This window comes from Pteronotus mesoamericanus, unplaced genomic scaffold (assembly GCF_021234165.1).
Source record: "Pteronotus mesoamericanus isolate MK-2021 breed Mesoamerican mustached bat unplaced genomic scaffold, CSHL_Meso_final contig_84, whole genome shotgun sequence".
Classification (NCBI taxonomy): Eukaryota; Metazoa; Chordata; class Mammalia; order Chiroptera; family Mormoopidae; genus Pteronotus; species Pteronotus mesoamericanus.
In genome coordinates this window covers 3,040,276-3,066,098 of record NW_026555267.1, presented here as the reverse complement: position 1 = coordinate 3,066,098, position 25,823 = coordinate 3,040,276, and the positions used below count along the sequence as shown (strand labels likewise).

The following is a 25,823-nucleotide window of genomic DNA, read 5'->3' as shown; positions in this document are numbered from 1 at the left end:
GCAACTTACTTGGGAGTTTGCCTGTGTCCACTCATACGCGTCCTTTTGCTTCTTTCACAGCAACGCATCCTAGCCTCTTTCTCTACCTGGATACACTTGCTTCCACTCCCACTCTGACTTGTTTTTGAATTCTTTCCTGCATGAGGGAAGAGCCTGGAGGTCCCAGACTGTGCCAGAGCAGGGCCAGCCCCTTGCATAGAACCAGTTCATGACAGTACCATATCTAAATCTCTGATAAATGTTAAAAATCATGTTTTAAAAGGTGTAACAATAAAACTATTTTTAAATGTTTAAGAAAATGTTTATATAATCTGTCATTGGAGAGGAAACCCAGAAACTTTATAAAGAAAAAGATAAATAAGTACAATCATATAATATTTAAAAATTCCTCTGTAGCAAAATACCAGAAATGAGGTTAAAAACTAGACATGAAGCTAGGAGAAAATGTTTATAGCACATGACTAAGGGTTCATATCTCTATAGTTCAAATAATAGCTAAAATTTATATGGAAAATGCTAATAACCCCAAGAAAATTACATGAAGACTTCGATCAGAAGAGAAATACAAACAGCTAATGAGCACGTAAGAAGATACTCGACCTCAGCGGGAGTTTAGAAATGCAAATTAAATTACTGAAATCCCATTTTTTCCTATTAGGTTGCCACAAATAAATCATATCCACTGCTATGGAGATTAAGGACAAATGGGCATATCATGCGTAGCTAACAGGAGCTTAAATACTGCCAGTACCTTTCAAAGTAATCTGGCAGAATCTAGTAAAATACAGCATGTGTATACCTGGACTGAGCAATATTACCTTTAGGAATCTTTCCTTCTGAAATGAAAGCACCAGTATGAAGAAATATATGTTTGAGGCTATTTATTTCAGCATTCATTTTCATGCTAAAATAAGATGGAAATAACCTTTATGTCTTTCATTTAGGGAATGGTTGAGAAAGGTAGGGTGCCTTCAAACTATGGTATATCTGTAGGCTCCCACATGAATGAGTAGCTCTATGGAGGACTGACGTCGAGGATATTCCTGGTGTAGTGTTACTTGAAACAAGTACTTTTGTAAGTAGAATCTTTCTTAACGTACGTACATGTATTTGGGTGTGTTTGTATGAGCAGAGTGACATGTTGTTGAACGATGCCTAATAAACTGTTCACACCAATTATCTTAAAGGTGTCCCTGGAAGGAAGGAGAGAGATGATTACCTCCTGCTTTATACACTTGTGTATTGTTTGACCCATTACCACAATTACATTATTTTGTCTGTTTTAAAGAAAGGAACTGATCTCAAATTCTAGTTCTTTACTGACTGGCCCAACAACCTTGGAAAGTCGTGTAACCTTGTTAAGCCTTCTTCTCATCTATACAATAAGGATAATATTACCTCACAGAATTGTGGGAAGATTAAGCAACATAAGGTGTGTCAGGTTCCTTGCACAGAGCTTATTAAATGATGGGTGGTCAGCAAATAAACATTTCCCCTTCCTTCCTTTCTCCTCACCCTCAATTGATGTGTTTTCAGGGATACAAGCTTGTCACCCCATTGGCACCAAGCAAAACAGGAGGATGAAGCTGCCATACAAACATATAATCCAGCAATTTCCAAAAACTAAGTTAAAGTGATTTTCTTTGGAGTTAAAACCATCGTGGATCCAAGAAATAATTGCACATGGCTCAATAAAAGTATGAAATTAAGTGTCCAATCCTATGACCTCGACTACTGCCTGCTCTGCACCCAGGTTGTGCAGGCATCTGAAAGCTGCTCTCTTCCTTGCCCCCATTGGCCTGGAACCTTTATCCTTTTCATCTCTGGGATGCTGTGGTGGGGGACTCGCTGTTTTGGTGGCCACACCATTCCCCAGAATTCCCTCACCCAACTCCCTCTACAATATTCACTGAATGCTTAATACAGAAGTGACATTGGGCTGGAACTTTTATAAACATGTTGTCACTTAATCTTCCCAACAACTCTGTGAAGTAACAATCATCATCATTTTACAGATGGAGAAAATAAAGCTATAGATGTTTAGCCACCTGCTCAAGGTGAAAATATGGTAGCGCATGATCTTTCTCCTCCACAATAATCACTCTCCAAGTTGGAGGTGTCAGAAGATCCAGTGGCCTAAATTCTCCCTGCACAACATTGTTCAAATCTCAGTGATTGTTGGTCTCAGTTGTTAGGAATTGCATGTCTCTCCATGTGAGGAACAACTTGCATCTTTTAACTGATTATAAGACTTATGTGGCTTGCAGCCTGTGGTCATGTTTTCAGGCTGAACTCACATGTCTCCTCAAATCGGAAGGCTAACTCTAGCATGTGAAAGGATCAGGGTCAGTTTACTCCTGTCTCTGTGTGTAAGCTTTAAGAGGCACACACGTTAATTGTAACCCGTAACCGTGCTTTGTTATAACTATTCATTCACTTACCTATCTCCCCAATAGACAGGGTATCCTTAGGAGTGGGGCCATTTTTATATGGTTTATCTGAGATGTTCTTTTAATAGTATTAGATAAATACATGAAGTAATGACGATGTGTTAAATAGGATATCTGCAACACCTAAAGTGTCCCAAGTGAGAGAATGGGGAACCCTAGTTAGCAATGGAAGAAGAATGCCGCAGCAAAGGAGTTATTCTGAGCCAGTTCCCCCTGGGAAATAAATCTGAAATCATCAAGGGGCCGAAGGCCTGCAGCAGTGGGTATTTTAAACATGTTCATTAATAATGACTCAAAATGGGGATTTATTGCAGTGCAGAAAAAGGAAAGAGACAGTAAATCAGCATTGGTGGGCAAGAGAGAGATACGCGTTCTTATTGAAAATGTATTCACATGCTTTATAACCCTGAACTAGAGATTGCTATATTGAAGTGGAAGGCTTTATTTGTAGGATTGAATTCACTGAATTCACTGAAGATATGCCAGTATTCATTTTCCCAACTTTCATTTGCTTTCCTTTGGCCAAAAGTTGGGGACTTGGTTTATTGCTTGAAAGCAAGGATAGATTGCCTTAGCTGTCTTCTGTGAAAACACTCCTCACTTCAAATAATGACTTACAAAACACTAGTTGGATCCTAGGAAAATGCTATTTTATTGGCACATATGTTGAAGAAAATAGTTTTTAAAACATTCAATTAGTTCTGCCTTTGAGATAGAAATTAAATAAACCCAAAGCAATAGGATAAATTCATGTAAAACTCCCAATGTTGCTTGGGAACAAATTCTTTTCCCACTCAAACCACTCCAAGGATAATCAAGCTCACTCTTGGCTGTATTCCAGCGAAAGCAGACACATGCTTTTAATTCACTAATCAGACCATGGTACTTCCTTACCTAAAACTCTCAGTCCTTCCGATACATTAATGTAAAATGCAAACTGCTTACCGTGGTCTGCAGAATCCTGAACATCTGCCCTTGGTTTACCTGGCCAACCTCATCTCACGTCATGTTTCTTCTCATCTGGTTCATCAGGTTCAAATTAACTGGCTTCTTCTCAGTTCCTTGGAACATTTCAAGCTCTTCTCTGCAGGGAACTTGTCCTCTGTTCTGCCTTGAACATCTCTCCCCCTGCCACTATGAGGAAAGACTCCTCTCAGTTTTTCCAGGGCACACCAGCAGCCACTTGCAGAGAAATTATCTTTGACCATCCTGCCTGGGCTATCTTTCCCGTCCATGCTTTATTCTGTAACTGATTGCCATCTTAATCGTCCCTACCGCATGCTTACCAAAAGTCCTAATTGCATTGATACGCGTATGTGAACTTGGAGATAAACAACATGTCTCACAGGTTCCACTGGACTGCAAGACCCATGAGAGCAGGAACCATAGGTGTTTCATTCGTCACTGACAATCCAGAACTGATGGCAGTGCCTGGCCCATAGTAGGTCCTCAGTAAACACTTGCTAAGTGAATTGTCAGCGTCAAGCATAATGCCTAGCACGTTATAGGCTGTCCATAAACACTTTTTAATTGAATTTGTCTCATTCCCGTAGAGTTTAGCAAATTCACATCAGCTGCCTAAATTAGCCCCAAGGGCTGAACTCCCTGTCCACGACAGCGTGGTCTCTGCAAATTCTACTGAGATGGCAAGAACAGCTCAGGAGACGTGAGTAAGGAGATTGCCTAAAAGCTTAGGCTGAGTCTGTCTGGAGCACCTTGTGCAGAATGGAAATGTGATGGAGGCATATGTTAACTCTCCAGATCAAACTGGATTCCTCTGGTTCCTTGCTCTCCTGACGTGTTTCTTGTTTTGGTGAGATTTTTTTTTGTTTTTGTCTGAGGGTTATCATGATGTGTTAATAAACTAAACTTGAGCTTCTTTGTTTGGTTTTGAACAAGTCGCTGGCGGGCTTTCCAAGGTTTCTGTTTTAAGCAGTGAAATCACAGGCACTGAGCCTCTTACATTGTTCACTGGACCCAGAGCCAAGAGACCATGTGGGATTTATGGTTTAGGGTGGCAATGACAACATTGTCATGGGGACATGTTTTGGCAAGATAACACAGAGCTGTGATTCAGCCGTTAAGTTCCATTGTTTAGGCTCTGTGAAAATTAATTTGCAAAAATATCCAGGTCTGTTGTGTGTTCTAGTTTATATGTAAATTAGAAGATTGTGTGGGGGAAAAAATGCCAGAGGTGGTCCTTTTCAAACATTTTCAGACCAGTTTCCATTCATGAGAGTGATTCTCACTCAATTTTACTTTATTTACATTTTTCTCAGTAAGTTGTATCAGTCAAGATAGAAACAGACACTGCATTAGCTAATAAGCCACAATGCATGTTGCTTTACAAAGTGACAGAAAGTTTAAAATTTTGTCTTACTGGGAGAGCCATGGAAACTAAGAGAAAAATACTTCAACAATAATTGTCTAAACTTGGAAACAGAAGCAGCGCCACAGCATTCTGTAATGGCGCCTGTGCTCCCAGAGGGGGCGTGCGTGTTCATAAGCCTGAGAACCAATCCTATGGAGGAGAGTTAAGTATCAGAACCCTGGGGATAACTGGGAGTTCTGCACAAATCCAAGGGGAGTGTTTCCTTTTTTTTTTTTTTTTTTTTTAATTGATTTGAGAGAGAAAGTCAGGGAAAGAGGAGAGAGAAACATCAATTTGTTGTTCCATTTATTTATGCCTTCATTGGTTGACTCCTGTATGTGCCCCGAATGGGGATCAAACCCTCAACCCTGGTGCATGAAGATGATGCTCCAACCAACCAAGCTACAGGGCCAGAGAGAGGGAGTGTTTCTTACTCTAACTCTTGAAGCCTTGGTTCCCATGTTCAGCCTTGCTCTGCCCCGTAAAGCCTGCCAGCTCACTCCCTCGCCCCAGTAAGCAGGGGCTCTCCGCACCCACCTGCTTTCACAGCCTTCCCCCTGAAGCATTGCCCTAGAACCTAGATTACACCACATCTGCAGACCTGCTCCTGGTTCATTTGGCACCTGAGGTTCCTGGACTACCTTTGACACCCTAATTATTGTCCCGGATTCTAAGAGCACTGGCTTTTCTCATCTGGACTAGAACCTTGTCCCGTCCAGCTGGCCCCAGGCTGGGATGCGTGGAGCAGCTCTTCACAAGCAGTCACCCCCTCAGGTCTCCTCAGGGACCTCTTTCCGCCAGTGAGACCCACACACATCCTCTCTGGCCTGAATGCAAATCTTGTTTCTATCCAGTCAAAATTCAATGGTTTTTTAAAAATCTTTACTTGGGATGGTTGACACTGAAAGCAGTTTGACTGGCATTGTTGCACTTGAAATTTATTTTGACTAGAAAATGGGCACTAATGTTTTTTACTCTTGATTTATGAGAAGAAAAATGGTAGCAAAGTCATATGGGGACCACAGCAACAGTGAGCTCTGAAAGTCCGTGGCTACCATAGTCTGCTCATGTGTGGGGCCGGCTGAGAGCGTGGAGGGGTGGTAACACGGGGGATCTTGAGACCCCCGTCCTTCCTCTGTCCTTCCCTGTCTCTCTCTCCCTGGTGGCAGGGCCTTACCTTGAGGACTTTATCCTCTGCCTTTCTGGCCATAATTTCATGTATTCATTTAGATCAGATGATCTCTAACATGGCATCTACTTTTGAAAAGACTATTAATTTATGGCTGATTTAAAAATCAGCAGTCAGTGGAAAATAAACTGAGATAACCCCTGCAGGGGTAGAACGAGGGACACAGCTGAACAGGGCGCGAGTGTCTCAGTTATTCCTGAGTTAGCTGAGCAGGTGCTTAGAACCAGACACTTAGGCCTCGATAGTGAAGTGGGGATATAAAGCCCGGAAACTGTTTGTCATAAAGAGTGCCTTGCCCAATAAAAGCCAAGGCAGATGTTCGCATAAAGTTGTTGCTGTTGTGTTTTAGTGGGGGTACTTTTGGGGTGTGAAGTTTATTAGTGAGACACAGCACTGTCTGCCTACCCCCTTTGCCATATATCAGCAGTCTCGCCATTCGTTTATAGGGTTGGAATTATTTTTGTTAATGATTTTCATGGGAGTAGATGAAATGCAATGAGCACCAGCTGTAACTTCGTTTATCATGCAGCTGCCTTCCAGGGAAGGTCCCCCAGACATCACTGACGGCCTGATTGTCAAAGAGCTTACTGTCTTGTGGAGTTTTAAAGATACAGGGAGTTGTATTAGCTTCTAATCCAGCTATATCAAAGAATCACAACTTAGTGGCTTAAAACAGCACCAATTTATTATCTTACAGTTCTGGAGGTGAGAAGTCTGAAATGAGTCTTGTGAGGGTTAAAAATCGGTGTCAGCGGGCCAATGTTCCTTCCAGAAGCTCTAGGGCAGAGGTGTCCAACCTGCTGCCCATGGGCTGCATGCAGCCCAGGATGGCTGGGAATGCGGCCCAACACAAAACTGTAAATTTACTTAAAACATTATGAGATTTTTGGGCGTGATTACATGTTGCAATGTATTTACTGTGTGGCCCAATCCAACTCTTCTTCTTCCACTGTGGCGCAGAGATGCCAAAAGGTTGGGCAGAATCTAGGGGAACAATCTGTTGCCTCTTGGCCCATTCCAGCTTCTAGAGGCCACCTGCCTACTCCTAGGCCACCTGCCTACTCCTTGCGTCCCCTTCCTCCACCTTCAAATCCAGTGTCTTCTGCCCTCTCTGACCTCTCTCTTCATTTTTAAATCTTTTCTCTGTGTCTCTGACCTCCTTCACCTCCCTTTAACAAGACCCTTGTGATTATATTGGGCCCACCCAAATAATCCAGGACAATCTCTCATCTCAAGATCCCTAACTTAATCATTTCTGCTATTGCTCCTAAAAGGTTCTGGAGCTAGGATGTGGGCAGCTTTGAAGGTGGCTGTTATTCAGCCTGCCACAGGGGTGCAGAGAGCAAACAAGGCCTGAGAGACCAATGACTTCTCTACAGTCGCACAGCTGGTTTGTGGCAGTGCCGTGGCTGTATCATCGCCGGCATCCTTCCATTTGCCATTGTCATGGGCATCACTGACAATCAGGGGTAGGAGCATACGCAGACATTTATTATTTTCATAATAAACTTAAAATAATTGAGGAATAAGTATAGGATTAAGTCAGTGATTTTCACAGAGCAGCTCAGAGAAAACAGAAATTTCCATATATTTTAGATTAAAATGTTAATGCAAATGCTTTCTTAATTCTTCTAATTTTTCTAGGGTGTGGTACCTACTAAAGATGTTCAGTGACTTCTGAAGATGTTAAGCGACTCGCAGTGGTGTCATAGCTTAAGAGAGGATGGGAAATGAGAGTGCCAATATTCTTTCTACTTTTCCTTCCACTCCTTCTCTTCCTCCCTCCCCCTGTAGCTCTGGCTGTTGCTGCTATTTTGAAAATCAGTTATGACTGGAAAGCCAATTCAAACTCTTTAAACTAAAGGGAATAAAGCCACCAGAGGCTTATTCAAATGGGTTAAACCAAATTAGGCATTTGCTGAGTTTGGCATAGAAACATTCTTCTAAGAATCCAAGGAACTTGTTTTTAATTTTTCTCCCCCTTCTGCCCAACAGCTGCCTGTAACAAATAAAAAGGTCATAGAAGTTTGGATTTTGATGGGATTAGCCCAATTCTTTTCATGAATTGGGGGTCTCTTATATAGTATTTTTAGCAAGAGTTTGCCAGACTCCTATCTTGCCTTAGTTTTCTCCAGCTATGGCATGGTCAGGAAAGATAGCTGGGGTATATTAAAGGCCTTATTAAATTTGAGTTCCTGAGAGGAAGAGGTACATTTGAGAGGGTTGTGATTTGATTGTTAGGCTCACGTTCTGGAGAGATCACTCCACTGCTGCAGGGTTTGGTGCCTCTCATCTGGAGTTGCATAAAACACTTGACTTAACCTCACATCTCTACCCCCTGGGTGGCCATTGCCCTTATGTGTATCTGCCTTCCTCACAATTCAACATAAACCAGGGCGGGACACGTGATGCAATTTCACTATACTGCTGATGGAAGCTGTGGATGCATGAATGAATGGTAGTTACATCATTTCAAGGGCACGTGGAGACCATATAGATCCAGAGCCTCAATGGAGATACTGAGAGGGGCTGGAAAAGGCGGAAGATGTAGTCTCTGATCTTCACTGACATACCATATTTTGCCATGTATAATGCACAGATTTTTACCCAAGTTTTTGAGGAGAAAATAAGGATGTGCATTACACATGGGTATAATGATAACATAATCCTGTGTATAGTATGCACAACAACGTGGGTGGACATTGTACATGGCATAATACTATAATATTAATAGGTTAGCTTACCCCTGCTCTGCTAACTTTCTTAAACAAGATAAAGTCAGACTAAGAATCGCCGTTGAATTTTTTTTTTTCATAGATGTTTAATGTCACACTGAAGACGAGTAGAGAGTTTCCCTGTGGATATGTGTACCCACAGTGTCATTTTTTTATGCCTACCAAATGAAGAAATTCTTCAGCTGCTGATACATTAGGTTAATGACACAGTGCTGGACTAAACAAAGTCAAGTTGCCAAGCTGCTGTCTAGCATTGATTGAGGCTCATAAAAATAATTCATTCCCTCAATTTGATCTTGACAGCCCCCAGAACACCACCTTGTATATAGCGAACGCCACTTTCTGCTATCTAGGACAAGGTTGATTCTCCCAGTATTCCTGCCAAATCAGAAAGCAGAGCATCAACTCAGGAATTGCTAAATATTTGGCGTACCTGAGAAATGTTGCAAGGTCAGATGATGCTACCTTCCCACAGAGGCATTAGTGCTAACTGTACCCATCAAAGAGGCCATCGAATGAACAGGTCTGAAATAAGAAAATCTGATCTTAAAGATCATGAAGGTACGACTTAGAGAAATTGACTTAATATTCAGGCCAGGAAAATATTTTTGCAACACCCAAGGATCTCTATGGATGGGAAATATTGGGTCACTCTTTGATTTTTCCATTTCTGCACCATAGCTCTTTCTATGTTGTTTCCCCAACCTTCCACCCAGCCTAATTCTACAATTTATTTCTGTTTCTAGTTCCTTCTTTCTGGGGATTGGTGAACTCAGCTTGGAATCTTTGCTCTGTGGGAAAACGGCAGTCACCCGTCAACATAGAGACCAGCCACATGATCTTCGACCCCTTTCTGACACCCCTTCGCATCAACACTGGGGGCCGGAAGGTAAGCAGCCATGTTGCTTCCATTGTGAAGTTGAGGAGGGGGGTGGGGCGATGCTGATTCTGAAAGCCAATCCTGCAAGCCTTGATCTCTGTGACAGGTTTGTCTTCTCACCTAGAAATAATACCGCAGAGTCCAGGCCTACTGCTGATAAATATTATTATGTCTAAATTGTACTTTTTCTCCCTGCTTAATCAAACCCTTGTCTTTCTAATTACTTTATGTCCCCAGAGGTTGCCTCAGGCTCTGTCCCTTGGTCCCCCACAAAGGTCAGTATGCAGAGTTGCCTCCTCTGTATATCGTGCTGGGAAAATCCCTTTTCCCCAAAACCTGTTTACTGTGGTTTCTTTTAACCTAACAAAGTGGAAATAAAATTTTTAGCAAAAGTAAAATCATTCATTTATCACCCTAGAAAGAAAAACAAATATCACGCTAGATGATTTATAAGAAAATCAATAATTCATCTTCCTCAAAGCATCGTGCTGGCTAAGAATCCTGCCTAGCTCCTGCACAGAAATGCCCAGCTGTGCTGTGTGGTTCTCACACCAGCATCCCCCTCCTCCCCCCTCCTCTCCCATGATCTGTGATGGGCTCCCCCTTAATTTGTGGAACGACCTAACATAACTCCCATCGTGGCTTCTCATCGCTGGATTCTAGCATTTCTCTTACTGGTTCATTTCTATTTGACAGCCTTTTACTGTTGAGTAGATTGTTGGAAATGGGGAAAAAACACACACAGAGAAAATTGTATTTGAAGGTGATGTAGCTATTGGGAACTTAAGAAGAATGAAAAGTCACTTGCAAGCAAGACATTGGGGTTACAATTATGGAGAACTTCTGTACTGCTGGACACTGGTTCTCCAGAGCTCGGGTTCCTAGGGCTCTGCTCTCTCCTCATTTATGCAGCCAGTTCACCTTACTTACCACAGAGTTTGTAAGTAATTGGTTTTCTTCTGATATACTGGAATATTTATTTTTTCTATTGCATAATTGTCAGCAAAAAAAAAAGAAAGAAAGAAAAGAAAAAAAAAATCTAATGACTAATCAAAATGTTAACTAACTTCAATGCAGGTAACAAGGCGGGTTGTAACAGACCTTGCCTGTAACGGAGACTATTGAGCTGCATAGAATTTGTGTGCTGTTTTAAATATAACTTGGGAAGCATTTCTGTAGCAAGGTCCAATGTAGCTGATGAAGTTTATTGCTCTGGTTCCATAGAAAACTAGCCTAGCCTAATTATTGTTCCAATCATTTTTATGGATCGTGAAAGGAACTTGTTGTGGGTTCTACATACATCAAGCCATGACGGATAAGTTCACTGACCAGCATTTAAGAAGAGCAAGTTGCAGTTTTAACTAAATACTCAATTATTCTTTCTTTCTTGGGGAGGGGGAGAGAGGGAATAATTGTATTCCAAGAAAAGGGAAAAGCCCGAAGCAGAATGAAGTTTGGTAACCGACTCGCAGACATTACCTGAGAGGTGGCCAGCCCAAGAGGACCCAAGACACCCAAGAGGCACAGAGACCCAAGAGGAGGTAGTGGGGACCTCAGGGCAGGGGAGGAAGGCAGAGGCCCGACCCTGAGACTATGTTAAGGAACCAGGTCATTTTCCTAAGAGTTATGACAAGCATTTAAAGTGTGTTTAGATAACGCGTGTATATTGAGAGTGGGATGGAAAGGTGACAAACTACCAGAAATAATGGATATATAATTTTCCCTTCTCAATAGACCATCTTAGAGGAAAATGTTGATATGAAAGGAAAAAAAACCCTAATTTTAAGACAGCTTTTCCCTAAAATGTATTGGGAAAGTAGGGACTGAGAGATAACCTGGTGGTAAAAATCATCCTTGTTTTGTTTTGATGTTTTATGTTATTGACAAGGGCTTTTTTTTTTTTTTAAACTTTTGATTCTGTAAAGTGTACCAGATCCAAGTCAATTTTCAAATGCAATGGAGTTTGGAATTTTGGAAACATTTACTTTTGACGATGTAAATATTTATATCTGGCACGATTTGTGTTGTCAGCTGTTTGAAGAGCTGAGAACTGTCTGATGGGTCCCTTTGCATTTGTGAAAGGTGGGAAAGAAAACATAGAAGGTCGTAGGAGAAAATAACTGGTAATGAAATGCCTAAACTTGATGGACAATAGGGAAAACATGTTGGTGAGCTGTTTATAAGGTGATTTTTAATGAATTGGAGACTTGTTTGAGAAGTGAAGATTCAGATCACTGCTCTGAATTTATTTTTTGCCTTGAAGAAAATGTGTGTCCAACTCAAAAGGCTTTAAAAAAAAACAAACCTGCAAGACTGGGAGGTTTTGTAGGAGCTGGGTAAGGTGGCACATTTTGAAGTCTGAGATCAGCTGAGTGTCAGCATGTTAAATACATGTCAGTCATTCTTTGTTTTATGTCGCATTTTTATTCATGAGCATTATTCCTGCCTGTGTTTAAATGTTTCTTATTTACAAACCCGTGAAGCAGCTCTACTGCAGTCCCTGACTTGGGTTACTGAGTTTGTTTTAGCATGTTTGGCCTGGCATAGACTCGGAGGATGAACTGATGGCTTTTCTTAGCATGAGTGAGGGCTGAAATGCAGCCTGAATCACAAGGATTTAGACTAATAATAGTTAAACAAGAATCAAAAAATGTTGTGTCTTGAGTATAATAGAGGATATTCATTTTACTTGAGCAATGAGATTTCTTTTACCTTTTAAGTTGCTTATTTTAAGCAGTGTTTGCTTTTTTCTTAAAGGTAAGTTATCTTTTAATCCGGTTCATATCTGACCTATAGGACTCCTATGGCAAAAATCCAGAATAATTGTACTTTGCAAACAATGCTCCCTTGAATTTGGGTTGCATGTGGATATAAGAATTCTATCTTGGAACTAGTCTCCCATTCTTGATACTAGTAAACTTAACTTCCAAAAATCTAAATATTTTTTTTTTAAGTCATGGGTCTAATTAATGTATTCTAGATGAAGCTTCTGAATCAACGCAAGAATCAAAAGGGAGCAGGTATAGATACTTCTTCCTTCATGGTCTCAGTTCATTTAAAGTTTCCCTATATGTGAAACTGAATTATGACATAACTGGAGTGTTACGCTCAGTTTAAGCCTGACTGTTTTAAAGAGAGATACTCTTGTTAGTGATTGAACTTGTATAGAGGTACATATATTTTGTCTTTCCTTGTCTTTTTCCTCAGACCAAAGTGAGTGTACATGACATATTTGTGTATTAATTTTCATATGCAGTTCACATAAGTAAGCTTCTTGGTGATTTGAAAATAAAATATAGGATGAGAATGTTATTTCACAGCAAAACATGGATAGCCTCACTTGATGATTTTGGGGTACAGTCATTCCTCTTGGTAGTTGCCTGGGGCATTCTTGATGCAGGTGGGTGCTGGAGGGTTGCAGGGCAACAGGTAAGTTTAACTTCCATGGAGGTTATGTGGTCCAAAGATAACCTCTTTGCTGACCTAAAATATCTAAAAGAAGCAAAACATATTAACACTGAGTGTAACATCACTTGCTGATTCTACCATTTTAACCGAAAATTAGTTTTGGCATCCTTTTTCATCTTGTGGCTCTTTTAAGAAAGTGGACATCTCAGTAGATAATGACTTGGAAATTGCTGGTGGTATGTCAAATGTAAAAGGTATCATCTAAGATCAGCCACTTAATATTTGTGATGGTATGGATGGACCAGGAGATATTATGCTAAGTGAAATAAGTCAGGCGTAGAAAGACAAATACCGTATGATTTCATTCATATATGGGCAATCTAAAGAACAAGATAAATAAACAAACAAAATAGAAACAGACTCATAGACACATAGAACAGACTAATGGTTGCCAAGGGGAAGCAGGGTTGGGAGGCTGGATGAAAAAGGTGATGGGATTAACAAGTACAGATTGGATGTATCTCACCTTTTATGTGATCTGTGATCTGGGCTTTGGACACAGAACACTCTTCACCCAATGTGCCTCCTTTATATGACTCAATGTTCACAGGCACCAGTGTTCCAACCTCCATGAAACCCCTCGTGGTCTCTTTAGCTGATGGTGAAACCTCTCTTCGTTTGCCTGCTGAAGTACCTTGTTTATATTTCTTTTAGGACCTGGAAGTTGGCCTAGAGTCTTACTTGCCTTCTCTCCTCCTATCTTAGATTAAGAGCTCCTCAAGATAAATGTTCTCTTACATTTTTATTTTATATCCCTGGAGTCATCTGTGATCATGCCAGTTGATTTTAATTGAACCAAGATTATTCTCGATTACCGAGGAAAGGGTTTTTGTGGAATTAGTCACAAGTTGCATTGGCTTACGGTGGGAAAAATATAGTAAAGTCCCATCATGAGAAAAGGAACTTGTTCTCAGCAGAATCTGTCACAAGAAACTAACTTTCCAGTACTGTAGTACTTTTCCTAAAACATGATTAAAATGCTAAGCTGGGGGAAAAAACAAGGAATATGGATTGGTTTATGGCTCAAAATTTTATCACATTTCTCTTTTTAAGTTTTCCTACAAACCTGGTGGAAAAATTTAGTTGAGCACAGTTAATCACTGCAGTTCATGGCATATCCATAGCGGTCTGTTCTGAAAACTTTTATGAGTGAGATTTTATGTTATATTAGGGAAGAAAGAATAGAGATACAAAGGTTAAATGGCAGTAACCAACTTTGAATCACTATTTGAAATAATGGTAGAATAGACACTAAGGAAGCAGTGAAATGATTAATTAGCAAATCAGTCAATTTCACATTAATTTTTACGGGAGTAAGAAGTTGGGTTGGTCTAACTTTCCAACTGTGGAAATGTAGATAGAATGAAATATTGTTAGCAGGAGGGACTTTAGATGTTAGACATTTTGGCTCTCCATGTGCAATTGAAGCAAAGCATAAAGATAGATCCATTTTGCCATCTAAATATGCTGCTGTGGTGCTGGTTTTTATTGGGTAGCTGATACTAAACTTTTGCCCATTCTTACCCATGTGGAACTCATTAGTTGTCTTTAAGTGCCATGCATGGGTCTTCTTACACTGAAGCTTGGAGATGGAAATGGTACATAAAATTTTATGTGTATTTGTGGGACAGGGTAGAACTTTAAGAACTGATAAGAAACTGAATGCAATTCTTACTCATCTGTATTTTGTGGTTTGATAAATGTCTTTGACTCACTCTATCAATAATATCCTTTCTCAGAAGAAAGCAAAAAAGAGTCTTTTATCTGGATTTCATTCTAACCAACAAGGAAAAGCAGCTGAGTGATGTGGGATGGACAGTAAAGCTCTGGGAGAAAGCCGATGTGTCATCCTAGAAAATATGGTAGCCGAGGTTAAAAAGAAAGTGTCAGACATGGCCCCCAGACCATCAAAAGGCAGATGTTTGCAATATCATAGTTAAAATAGAGATGATCTCATTACCTCATTGAAGATCACTCTAGAGGATTGGAAAGCTCTTAGAAATGAAATTATGGTAATACAATTACAAATGATGGTAGAGAAAAAGGAACTGGTAGGGGCTAAAGACATGGATGTGGCTGCACAGGGAGTTTTCTGAGAAGTAATGTTTTTAAATGGCATATAAGAGATGTGAGAGAAAGGGCTTGTTGCCAAAGGGGAGCACAAAAGGAGAAGGGAACTGTACAAGTGGTTTCAGAGAAAATAAGACCGAGAGTGAGCAGAGACTTCCAAGATGAGGTCTTTTAAAAGTTATGGTTCAAGGAGTAGGAGCAGTAAAACCATGTAGACCTCCATTTGAGGGAGGATAGGCGGTGTAAGTGTTCCGCTCCAGGTTCGAATTTTAGGTTTGCCACTGAGCGCCTGATACAAGAGGCCCAACCTCTCTAAGCTTCGGTTTCCTCATTTGTGAAGGGAGATCATAATAGTCCCTCCCTCACAGGGTTGAGGTAGAGGGAATTACAGAAAATAATTCACTGATTTGTCAGGCAGAGATGTCTCTGCAATTATTAGCTAGTGTCCTGGTCCATCTGGGCTTCTGTAACACACTGCCACAGACTAAGGAACTTATAAAGAACAGAAATTTGTTTCTCACAGTTTTGAAGACTGGGAAGTCCAAAATCAAGACACCAGCATGCTCGCCTTCTGGCGAGGGCCCACTTCCTTGTTCATAGCTGGCACCCTCTCGCTGTCCTCACATGGCGGAAGGGACCAGGAGCTCTGTGGGGCCTCTTTTATAAAACCCCTGATCATGAGGGCTCTACCCTTGTGACCTAATTATCTCCCAAAAGCCCCGCCCTCCAATACCACGATCTTGGGGTTAGGATTTCAACACACAAACTTTGGGGAGTAACAAACATGTAGACCATGGCAGCTGCCGCCAGAGACATTGTGGCCATTAGCGAGAAAACAGAGTTTCTCTGTCAAAGAGACCGATAATCACGTTGGGGTCAGTAACCTACATGTGGAGAGGTGAAGTAATTGCAGTTCTTTGGATGACAGAATTAGAATTCAGAACCATTGCACCTGTATCCCCAATCCAAAAGGTTGAAATCCTGTAGACATAAAGGCTAAGCTTTGCTTACAGGTATATACTTATAAAAATCTGCACAGATTCAGGCTGGGCTAGATGTCCTGTAAAATCACTACACGCAGAAAGGTAGAGGAATTTAATGGATAATGTGCTCGGTTTGAGTAAATTGCACAGGGGCGACACCAAGAGACAAATTCAGCCTAATTCCATTTTACTACATAAGGTACTACATCCATGATGAGTGAGGTCATTGTCCGGTAATAACCTTCACCAAGGATACAGTATCTGAGATATTACACTCAGATCCTCAGTGCTGCAGGTCAGATTAACTAATGGAAAAGACATTGAGAAAACAAAGTACACAAGAAGAGAAACAAAGTGGCAATGAGAAGAATTAAATGCTCTGCATTCAATTTTATCTATCTGAAAGGAATATATCTTAAAGTGTAATTACAGGTGCCTTCTAATTGTACCTGTCCTGTGCAATCTTAGACTCAGAACTAGCCCTGGTGTTTGGAATTAGCTTGGACCAGACTTCAACTCAAAAATAAGAATTCAAGGTATGTGAAAAGTGAGTGATCTCCACGTGTTTCATTGAGAACCCCAGCACAAAAAGAGTTCTGGCAGTGCCTGAAGGCCGCTTGAGATTGAGCACAAACTCCAGCTTCAGATGAGAGCCTTGGCTTGACCTGGGAATCCCCTTCCACCCTAGAAACTCTTTGATTCTCTATGATCAGTGGTTACAGTGAGACTGCCCTGGGAATAAGGGTTTAACTAGGATGTAAACCTTCCTAAAGGAAAACTCCCTTTAAACCCTAGCATTGGTTTGTAAGACACTTGCATTCTCCTCCTCTTCTCATCCTCTATCGAAGTTATTCCTCAAAGTTTCACATACAGTATTTTCTCATTTGGGATATTTTGCTCTGAGTAGCTAGAATGGAGATTTCAGGGCAAAATTAATGAATGTTACAAGAAAGGACTTGGATTAAAGATAAAAAATGAAGCCAAGGTAACTGTGTTTATGCCCAGAGTAGAGCTTTTTGCAGGCGGTGGAAGGATTCAATGTGTAGTGTTGAAGTGAAGATTAGCAAATTGTGGAAGACTTAAGATGCCGTTTCTTAAATTGGGAAATAGATTCAGAGCAGAGGTGTTCTGTTGTTGGTATTAAGTCTTTGTGCACCATTGCCTGGCTTAGTTCAACTCCCTGTCTTGGTGGTTCCTTGTAACATGCACCCCTTGACATCTCCCAGAAAATCAATGCAAGGTCATTAGGCAAGTCTCCCTGGGAAATATGTGAATGTTGGCTTTTATTATTTTATAAATGTATCTAGTTCCTTCTCATTCTTTCTTCTTTTGGTGATTATTACAACGACTTTGCCTTGCTTTCCTATTTCTTGGTCCTTTCTCTCTCCCTCTCCTCATTTTCCTTCCCCTTCTCCACCTCTCTGACTTGCTCTCGGCATTTCTGCAATCCTTCTCTCTCTCTCCTCTCTCCCCCCTTACCCTTTCCCCCTTCCTCTTTGTTCCTGGTCCCTTTCCCCTTCCTGTCTCCTGTATCTGAGTACACATGACCAAGGAACCTGTGTCCTCTCTCCTCTGCATCAGAGTGGAATAGATTTTTCTCTCCTCGTACACTTTAGAAAAACTGACAATTGTATGATTTTGGTGACAACACTTAAGTGAGAGAAAATTCAAGTTATCCAAGCACAATTTTTATAAGGGAATATGGAGAGAATTAACTCAAGAGGCTTAATGAATGTACAAGCAGATGAATTCCTAGAAGATTTTCATCCAAGAATCTTAGGAGTTAAGTATCTGTCACATGGTACCACCTCAGTTTTCTGGTTACGATCCCTCAGATGGAAGCTACAGATATTTTACAAGTTAACTGTACTTTCAGAAATAGACAACAAGATGCCTTATTCACCTACTCTGCTTGCAGCTCAACTCACTTGCCATCCATCTACATATGGGAGAGAAAAAAAGAGGGAAAAACATGATCTAATGTTCACAGACTTCTTCCCAGCTAGCCTCATTTCCCAGGCATTCCAGAACAAGTGCCTCCATCACAATCAAGATGATAAAACTGGTGAAGCATCTTACAGGACACAGAACCAGTCACGCACCCAAGAGAAATTTTAGATTTTGATATTAAAAAACTAGTATCGGTTGTGCATTCTGTCCAAGAAGGCTCCAAAATTGGCCAGGCCACTCCTTGTGAGCCTGAGCCTTTGGCTAGCTGGACCAGCAAAGCTCTCCCTACGTGAACTTTAGAGACTTTGAGCCTTATTATTACTAGAAACCAGGTCTCTTTGATCTAAAAATTAAAATAAAATAAAAATAAATTATAGTTTCTTTATCACCTTGGGACAAAAATGAGGTGGATTCTGTTAAGAGGACTTAAGAAAATGCCAGTTTGCTTCTAAGCTCTGTCTATGAAACAAACAAAAAAAATGGATTAAAACTGAAACACTGGAATCAAAAATATGATTTGGGAGAGTCTATGCATTATAAATAATTGAGCATCTGAGCAACTATCAGACTTTTAATTTTTCTTATGAAAATTTAATGTCCTATAGATACAGCTTTATTAATATTGTATGAGGGACTAAGAATACCTAAAATGATCAATTCATGTCTTTCCAGTATCTCATATTTTTATCATTTTAGAATGTAGGTGTTCTAATGCTTTGTTCTTAGCATGCTAGGGCCAAGATCCAAACTATAAGTAATGTTAACATTAGTCTGTTCATCTTCCAATTTCCCCCACCTCCTTGCCCCTAAGTTGCAGTTATGTAGGATGAATAAGTCTAGAGATCTAATGTACAGCATGACGATCATAATGAATAATGTTGTATTGATACTGGAAACTCGCTAAGAGAGTAGATTTCAGGTGCTCTCACCATTACCACCCCCAACAAAAAAGTGGTAACTATGTGAGGAGACAGTTACGTTAATTAGCTTGAGTGTAGTAACCCTTTTACTGTATATTATATATATATAAATGTTTACACTTTAAATGTAGAAAATATTTATTAAAATATAGATAGATAGATAGATAGATAGATAGATAGATAGATAGATAGATAGATATTTTAAAGGTTACTCAATTCAGCCTAACACCTGTGTATTCTGTAAGGTGATCGTTTTGTTTAGGCCAACCTTGCCCACTTACTGTTCTGGAAAAATTAATTTTCTGTTTTTACCCAGATCTTCATCAGATGTGACACTTAATATGACATTAGTCAATTCTGGCCCTTAGCCCTGAAACACACATACTCTGACCATAATAAACAAAACATATTTATATGTAATAGCATATGATGAAGGTGCATGATCTCATGTTTTACCAATAAGTGAAAACATACATGCCCACACAGTTTTGTGTGACATATTCAGTAGGAACCTATCAAATTAGCAGCATCTCACCTGCCTGAAAATATTTTTTCCCCACATTTATACATAAATACATTTCCCAACACATCTAAAGAGTAGAGATTTTTCTGAATTAGTATTTCCCTTTGAAATACTAAAAAATATATATTTATTTTGTTTAATTGGGGAAAAGCTACTCTTCCTTCATTTTTTCCAAATAGCTGTTTCCACTCATTTTCCAACATGAGCAAAATGCATTGCTTGTGGTATGGCAGAGAAAGGAAAGACACAGTATGTATGGCACACTGCTATTTAATGCTCATTTGCTAGCTGGTCATGAATATAGAAGCCAATCAGTGTTTGGTGACTCCAATATTACTTATTCTGAGCATGACAGACTTGGATAGAATAAGACTTTGGCAAAATTGCCAGTTCAAAACAAGTATTGCCCTTTGAGGACCTGATGTTCTCCAAGCCCAGGTTTAGAGCCTGAGATGGAAAGTCTTGTGCAAATGATTTGCTGAGGAAGTGTGGTCAAGTGAAAGCCTCAGAAGAATGAGGGAAGCAGGGCATGGGGAGAAGTTGCATGGGGTCAAATGGAGTCCCCCTGGGGCCTGATCCCACAGGGAGCTCTTGAGCACAAAGGGCACCGGCTCTCGCCACCCCACACCCCCCACCCTTAGAAGCAGGCTAGGAGGGTTATAAGCTTCCTGGCATTCCCTGGCAAGGCACCTCTTACGGAGGGATGTCCAGGAGACGCTGCTCACTCTGGCTTTCAAGAGCCCATTTGTGCATTTCTTCCCAAGACCTCTGCCTTCATTCACATCAGGTTGGTAACTTGAAATCCACCTTGGTAGGAGAGGGGACACCACAGAAATCTGCAAATGTACACATCAGGGCTTTTATTCCTGGAGAGTCGGTTGCTAGGCAGTCACCAGCACACTGCAGTTCTTGTAGGCCAAGGGCAGTCCCCAGGAAGAGGGGCAGTTGATCGCAGCCAACGCTCATAGAAACTGAGAGACCCGCCCACTGGCCCAGGAGATCCAAGGGGAACCCCAACAACCTCTATTAGAGCTGGTGCTGAAAAGAAAATTTTAGATTTCTTACAGATATTCATGAGGAAATGACTCCAATGACTATGGTTTTGTCTCCTGAACTTACCATGCCCTGTACCCTGCCCGCTTCAAGCGCAGGTGCCACTAACTGGGGAGGAGGGGGAAGCCCAGAAGTGATCATATGGGACTCGGACTTTCCTTATCGCCATCCTAATTCCTCTTTTAATACATCTTCTTGACTTGCTTGCCTCTTGCAAGCCTGTATTCCTCCCAGTCATACATTTGCAAAGATAAGATTGGCATACGGGGACAGCTTTTGCTCAATGCCTCGGCCATCACAAAGCGACATTCTCAACTTCTTTTCTGGTTTAAGCCACCTCTTCTCTGGAACGAGGGATGTTCTTTTCTCTTTGACCGCCCCAGCTCCTGCACCGGCCTCTTGTCAATGACACTCCCAGCAGCACAGCATACAACCCTGTAAACACACACTACACACATGTTTGAAAGTCTGAAAGGAGGAAATAGGGAGGAGCTTTTAGCCGTTTCCAAATAAGTGACCCTTATTTAACACATTGCCTTTTAATGATTATATTGCAGTTTCTGAATCCAAAAGGTAAGAGTCAGGGAAAAAAAATCTAAATAGGAATGAGGAAATAGCCCTGTGTCAGGCAGCCTTAAGTCCATGCTGTTCAATCAATTCGAGGTATTACTAGCATTTTTCTCAAGAGTGTAATATACAACTGCCAAGCTTTTCTTTTGCGATTACAAAAAGGACAGATACCGGAGTGAGCCATATTTCAGCTCTGCAGGGATATAAAAAATGAACTGCTAAAAACGGCCCAGGAGGAATGAATAGCAATAAGACATCAATGTCATCTGTATACTGATTTGTGATGAATTTCCGAAAGGCTTAATGGTATGATGCTATGATATATAGGGGCTTCCTGAAAGTTAATAACTGTAAGTTACCCACTTGGAAGAATGTAATGGGGAGAAGTAAGTAATCACATATAATATATAAATAAGTAACTTCACTAATACTGTATAGTCAACAATTGTGTGTCCCATATCTCTACCTTCTGTGATTAGAAATATTAAATGAAAAGGATTGTGAAGACACGAGAAGGTCAAATGTTACACAAACACCTACAGTGATCCACTTAGTAAGGCCTTTAATTTGTCTTTTCATAGACTGGGACCCATATAGCTGAAGGGGAAAGGGTGTACGTTGATCACTTTTCAGGGATGAATTACCAACACCAAGAGTCCCTTGATGCAGGTTCAAGTGGGAGCAACAAAATCAGTTTGGATGGACATATTGTCATTGCTGGGTACCATGTGGTCTGGCATGTGTCCCATGGATTGTGTGCTTAAAGCATCAACAGCTATGAGGCATAGGACTTTGAATAAGGGTGTCCCTTGTCAACCTGCAGTTGGTTCCTTTGGCCCTCTCATTTTTATGACTGTGGCTGACAGCTTCTGGTTGACAGCAAAGTGCATAAAGAAAGTACTCAATAAATGTTTATTGAATGAAATGAAATGATAAATAGATGAGTGAAAAAAAAATGCCCCAGATTCTGGAATCACAAACAGATGGAAAAAGAGACAGGAACTAATTATACTGAGTACATACTACCTCCATTTACACATACATATTTTATCTCAGTTAATTCCCCAAACAACCTGAGGTGGTCAGTTTCACAGAACAGGAAACTTATGTGTACAGTTGTTAAATAATGTACCTAGAGTTACAGAGATAAGAAGAAAAAGAGCTGAGTTTCCAGAATGTGGCACTAAAGTGGAAGACGTGGAGAGAGATATTTTCCATCTATGTCACAGGTTTAGGAAGAGACCAGCAGGGGACCAGAGGAGCCCTGACCTCCTGCCACCCTCTTTCTCTCTGGCACAGTTCGAAAGAAGAGGGAAAGGTGGTGCACTGTGCCGCGTTTGCTCCGTGTCAGCCTGTTATTTGCATCTCGGCAGCCTGTTCTTTTGGCTTTAGATGATACGTATCCTGTCCTCCGAGGTGGTGCTGTAGGTCTGTTCGGTTGTCTGGCTGCCATTCTCCCCCTGGCAAGGTGGCAGAGCTCACACTGAATATCATTTCTCAATGGGCAGTTAATTTTCCCTACATCCTTCATCAAAAAAAGTACCACATAAAATGCCCAAGATAGTTATGGGCATCACTACACCAGATGTGGCAGCTATAGAGTCAGGGGGAAGACATACAGTTTTAATTTCTAGGACAGAGATATGTGTGCTTTCTCTCCGTAGAGAGGGTGGCGGTGCTTTTTCTGTCACCTGCTTTCTCTCTCTTCTGCTTGCTTTCTCTTAATTTGTTATGAGGACACACATTGGTGTTTCTGCTTCTGGGTTATTCCCCCGAAGAACATGAACTGCACTGTGGAAACCCTGACAGGCACATTTCCAAGTTCTCCTGGGCTCAGAGCAAATCAAGAAAAACTTCTGAAGTCATGAGCCTCAAAGGACTGGCCGACGTAAATGGCCTGTCCCTGTTTCTCCTAGGCAGTCATCCTTTAAGTCATTTCATATGATGTGCATAATTTAACAGGGGCGAAGCTGCCACATCCTTGCCATTCATTCCTCAGGCTGCCCTTAGTTCTCTGTGGATGATACTGATGATAATGGATGGAAATTTTAAGTTTGTTCTTCTCCGCATCCAGTGTTAAGACTGAAAAGAATTCAAAGGTGACCTTCAGTTCTCAAGTCACATCAGGAATAGGATGATCAATTCAAAGGCCTGCAATCACAATGGTATTATACCACATTTAGCATCCCCATGCAAGACCATTGCCGGGAACCTACCCCAGCCACTCAGGCCCTCCCTCCTGCAGGGTCTTCGGTGACGCTTCCAGCGAGGCTGATGTCACTCTTGCCTCTCCCACCACCAGGACCACACACGCTCTCGCAAGCACTGCTGAAAGCTGGCACTGCGCTCCCGTCCTGGCACGGCCATTCCTCCAAAGCAGTCAGAGCCTTTCCCCCAAGCCTAATGGTCTGACCTGGAAGGGACTTCAGCCTTCTTTTGCATTTCCCAGAAGATACCATGGCTTTCCCAGTTTCGTAGGAACCTCTGACAAAACGTTTGAAACAAGGCCCCATGGGATTCTTCTGGAAGCCGGTTAAGTGGCCATGCCTGATGGGCATCAGAAACACTGCTCTCGGTCACCAGCAAAAGGCTGACTTGCCTGAGACATATATCTTTGGAACTCTCTTGCATCACAGAGTAATTCACCCAGCCTCCAGTCCGCCAACTCCCAGAAATCGGGACATTTCCTCCCCCTGTGTTTCTTGAGAGACTCCAGAAAGGATTCTTGAGATTCTTAAGACAGATTTCACTGTTCAGTTCCAAAGTCCCTTTTACTGTTTCCTGAGAATGCCCCGAAACCTTTATGCAAATGGGCTCTTAGATGCTAGAATTTATACGCTTGCCCTTCTAGAGGAGCATGCAAATTAAACTAAGCTTGTACTTCACTCACTGTGCATAAGAAATTTCTCCCCCAACCCTTGTTTGTTGGGAGGAAGTTTTCCTCAAGGGATGCCTTCCCCTCTGTCCTGCAGCTTCCACCTGTCCCCTGCTAGAAAGGGCGGGCAAAGCTTTGAGGTTGAGCTTTTCTGTCCTCCTGCAACTGAAGGATATTCCTTCCTAGCACAGACAGGTGAGCACCTGAGCCTCATGAATTTCCTTTAATGTTATTAACATGAATGCAGTGTTATTAAAATGCACTTTGAGTTTCAGATGGATATTTTATCCTTTTGTTACCAAGGCTTTTCAAAAGATAAAATATACATTTTCCTGCATGGAGTATATGAAAGTTCAGTAAAATATGATAATGTCGCCTCACACGCTGTTCTCTTGGGGATGATATCTGGAAAGTGTTTTCCTCTGACAGCCTCTAATAATGGATGAAAATACCCCCTCTCATCGCACACACAGTGCAAGGGTTGAGGCATATTATTGGAGTCAGGTAATCTGCCTCTGAAATACTGGTATTTGAAAAGCAAATTTAAGGCTTAGGACGTTTTCGCTTTATGATCATTGACACTGATGTTAGTAAACTCTTTCTCTAGCTATGAAGAAGAGAAATGGCAGGCAAGTTATTTTTTTTTCCCAATTGCCATTTGCTTTATAGTGACTGCACCATATGGAGCACAGTAAATAAACTATGAAGGAAGCAGGAAGCATAGAAAAAAAGAACACACTTGGACTCCAACAAAGCAAGTTTCTTTATCTCCTTGAGCCCGTTTCCTGATCTATAAAGTGGTGAGGATCAGTTTATTGGAATTCTCACATGATTGTGCCTAGCCCAAAGTGTTTCCACAGTTTAATTTTAACAGAGAAAAAGCTGACCCTGAATTATATGGTAACGGGGTAGACTTTGGGTAATAAGCATACTATGCAGCATATAGAGGGCGTATTGTAGAATTGTACACCTGGTCCTGGCCCTGGCCAAGTTGCTTGGTTGGTTGGGGCATCCTCCCATACACCAAAAGGTTGCGTGTTCAATGCCCAGTCAGGGCGTATGCAGAAGGCAACTGATCGATATTTCTCTCTCACATCGATGTTTCTCTCTCTCTCTCTGAAATCAACAAAAGACTTATCCTTGGGTGAGGATTTAAAAAAAGAAGAACTGTACACCTGAAACTTACATAACATTATTAACCAGTTATTCCCAATACATTTAATTTTAAAAAATAAAAGAAATAATTGACCCTGGAAATTATGTCAACAGTGGCAACCCATGTAGCAATAAGCTTGTAATTAAAGTGCGTGTTTCTTATGCCACCAGTATTACTGTACTTTTTAGTCAACAAAAGCAGCCAAAGATGCCACATATAACATGGTGAAATATATGGCAGATTATTGGGTTTGTGATGTAAGGGAGGAAAGCATGTATCTTTTTCCTTCTACCCTCCTAGGTTCTCCAGCTGGGGCCCTGTCAATTGGATTGACAGAAGACAAATTAACAAGGGAAAAACCTACAGAAGTTTATTAACGTGTGCATTGAGCCTGTTATCACATGGGAGTACCCGGAGATGAGCAACTCAGAGGGATGGTTAGCATTTGGGGTCTGTATAACTCAGTTGGTAAGAGGAAGGGAGGGGCAGGAGCACTCATGCGAAAGTAAATGACCCTTTGGGAAGATGAATGGGCCCTTAGGAGAATAGCTGGGAGATACTGTTTGTGACAACAGCTCTCTGGGTGTGGTGTTGTCCCAGAAGAGATTAGAATTGCTCCAGGGGAGTGGG

General features: G+C 41.2%; 1 protein-coding gene across 2 annotated transcripts in view; it reads left to right on the top strand.

Annotated features, from left to right (window-relative positions):
- The window catches only part of CA10 (carbonic anhydrase 10), a 440,279-nt gene that overhangs the window by 161,924 nt on the left and 252,532 nt on the right, over positions 1–25,823 (top strand). For both annotated transcript variants that reach the window (XM_054585427.1, XM_054585428.1), the window contains one exon: positions 9,492–9,634. In XM_054585427.1, coding sequence (XP_054441402.1) covers positions 9,492–9,634 — 143 coding nt within the window. The remainder of the gene's footprint in view (positions 1–9,491; positions 9,635–25,823) is intronic.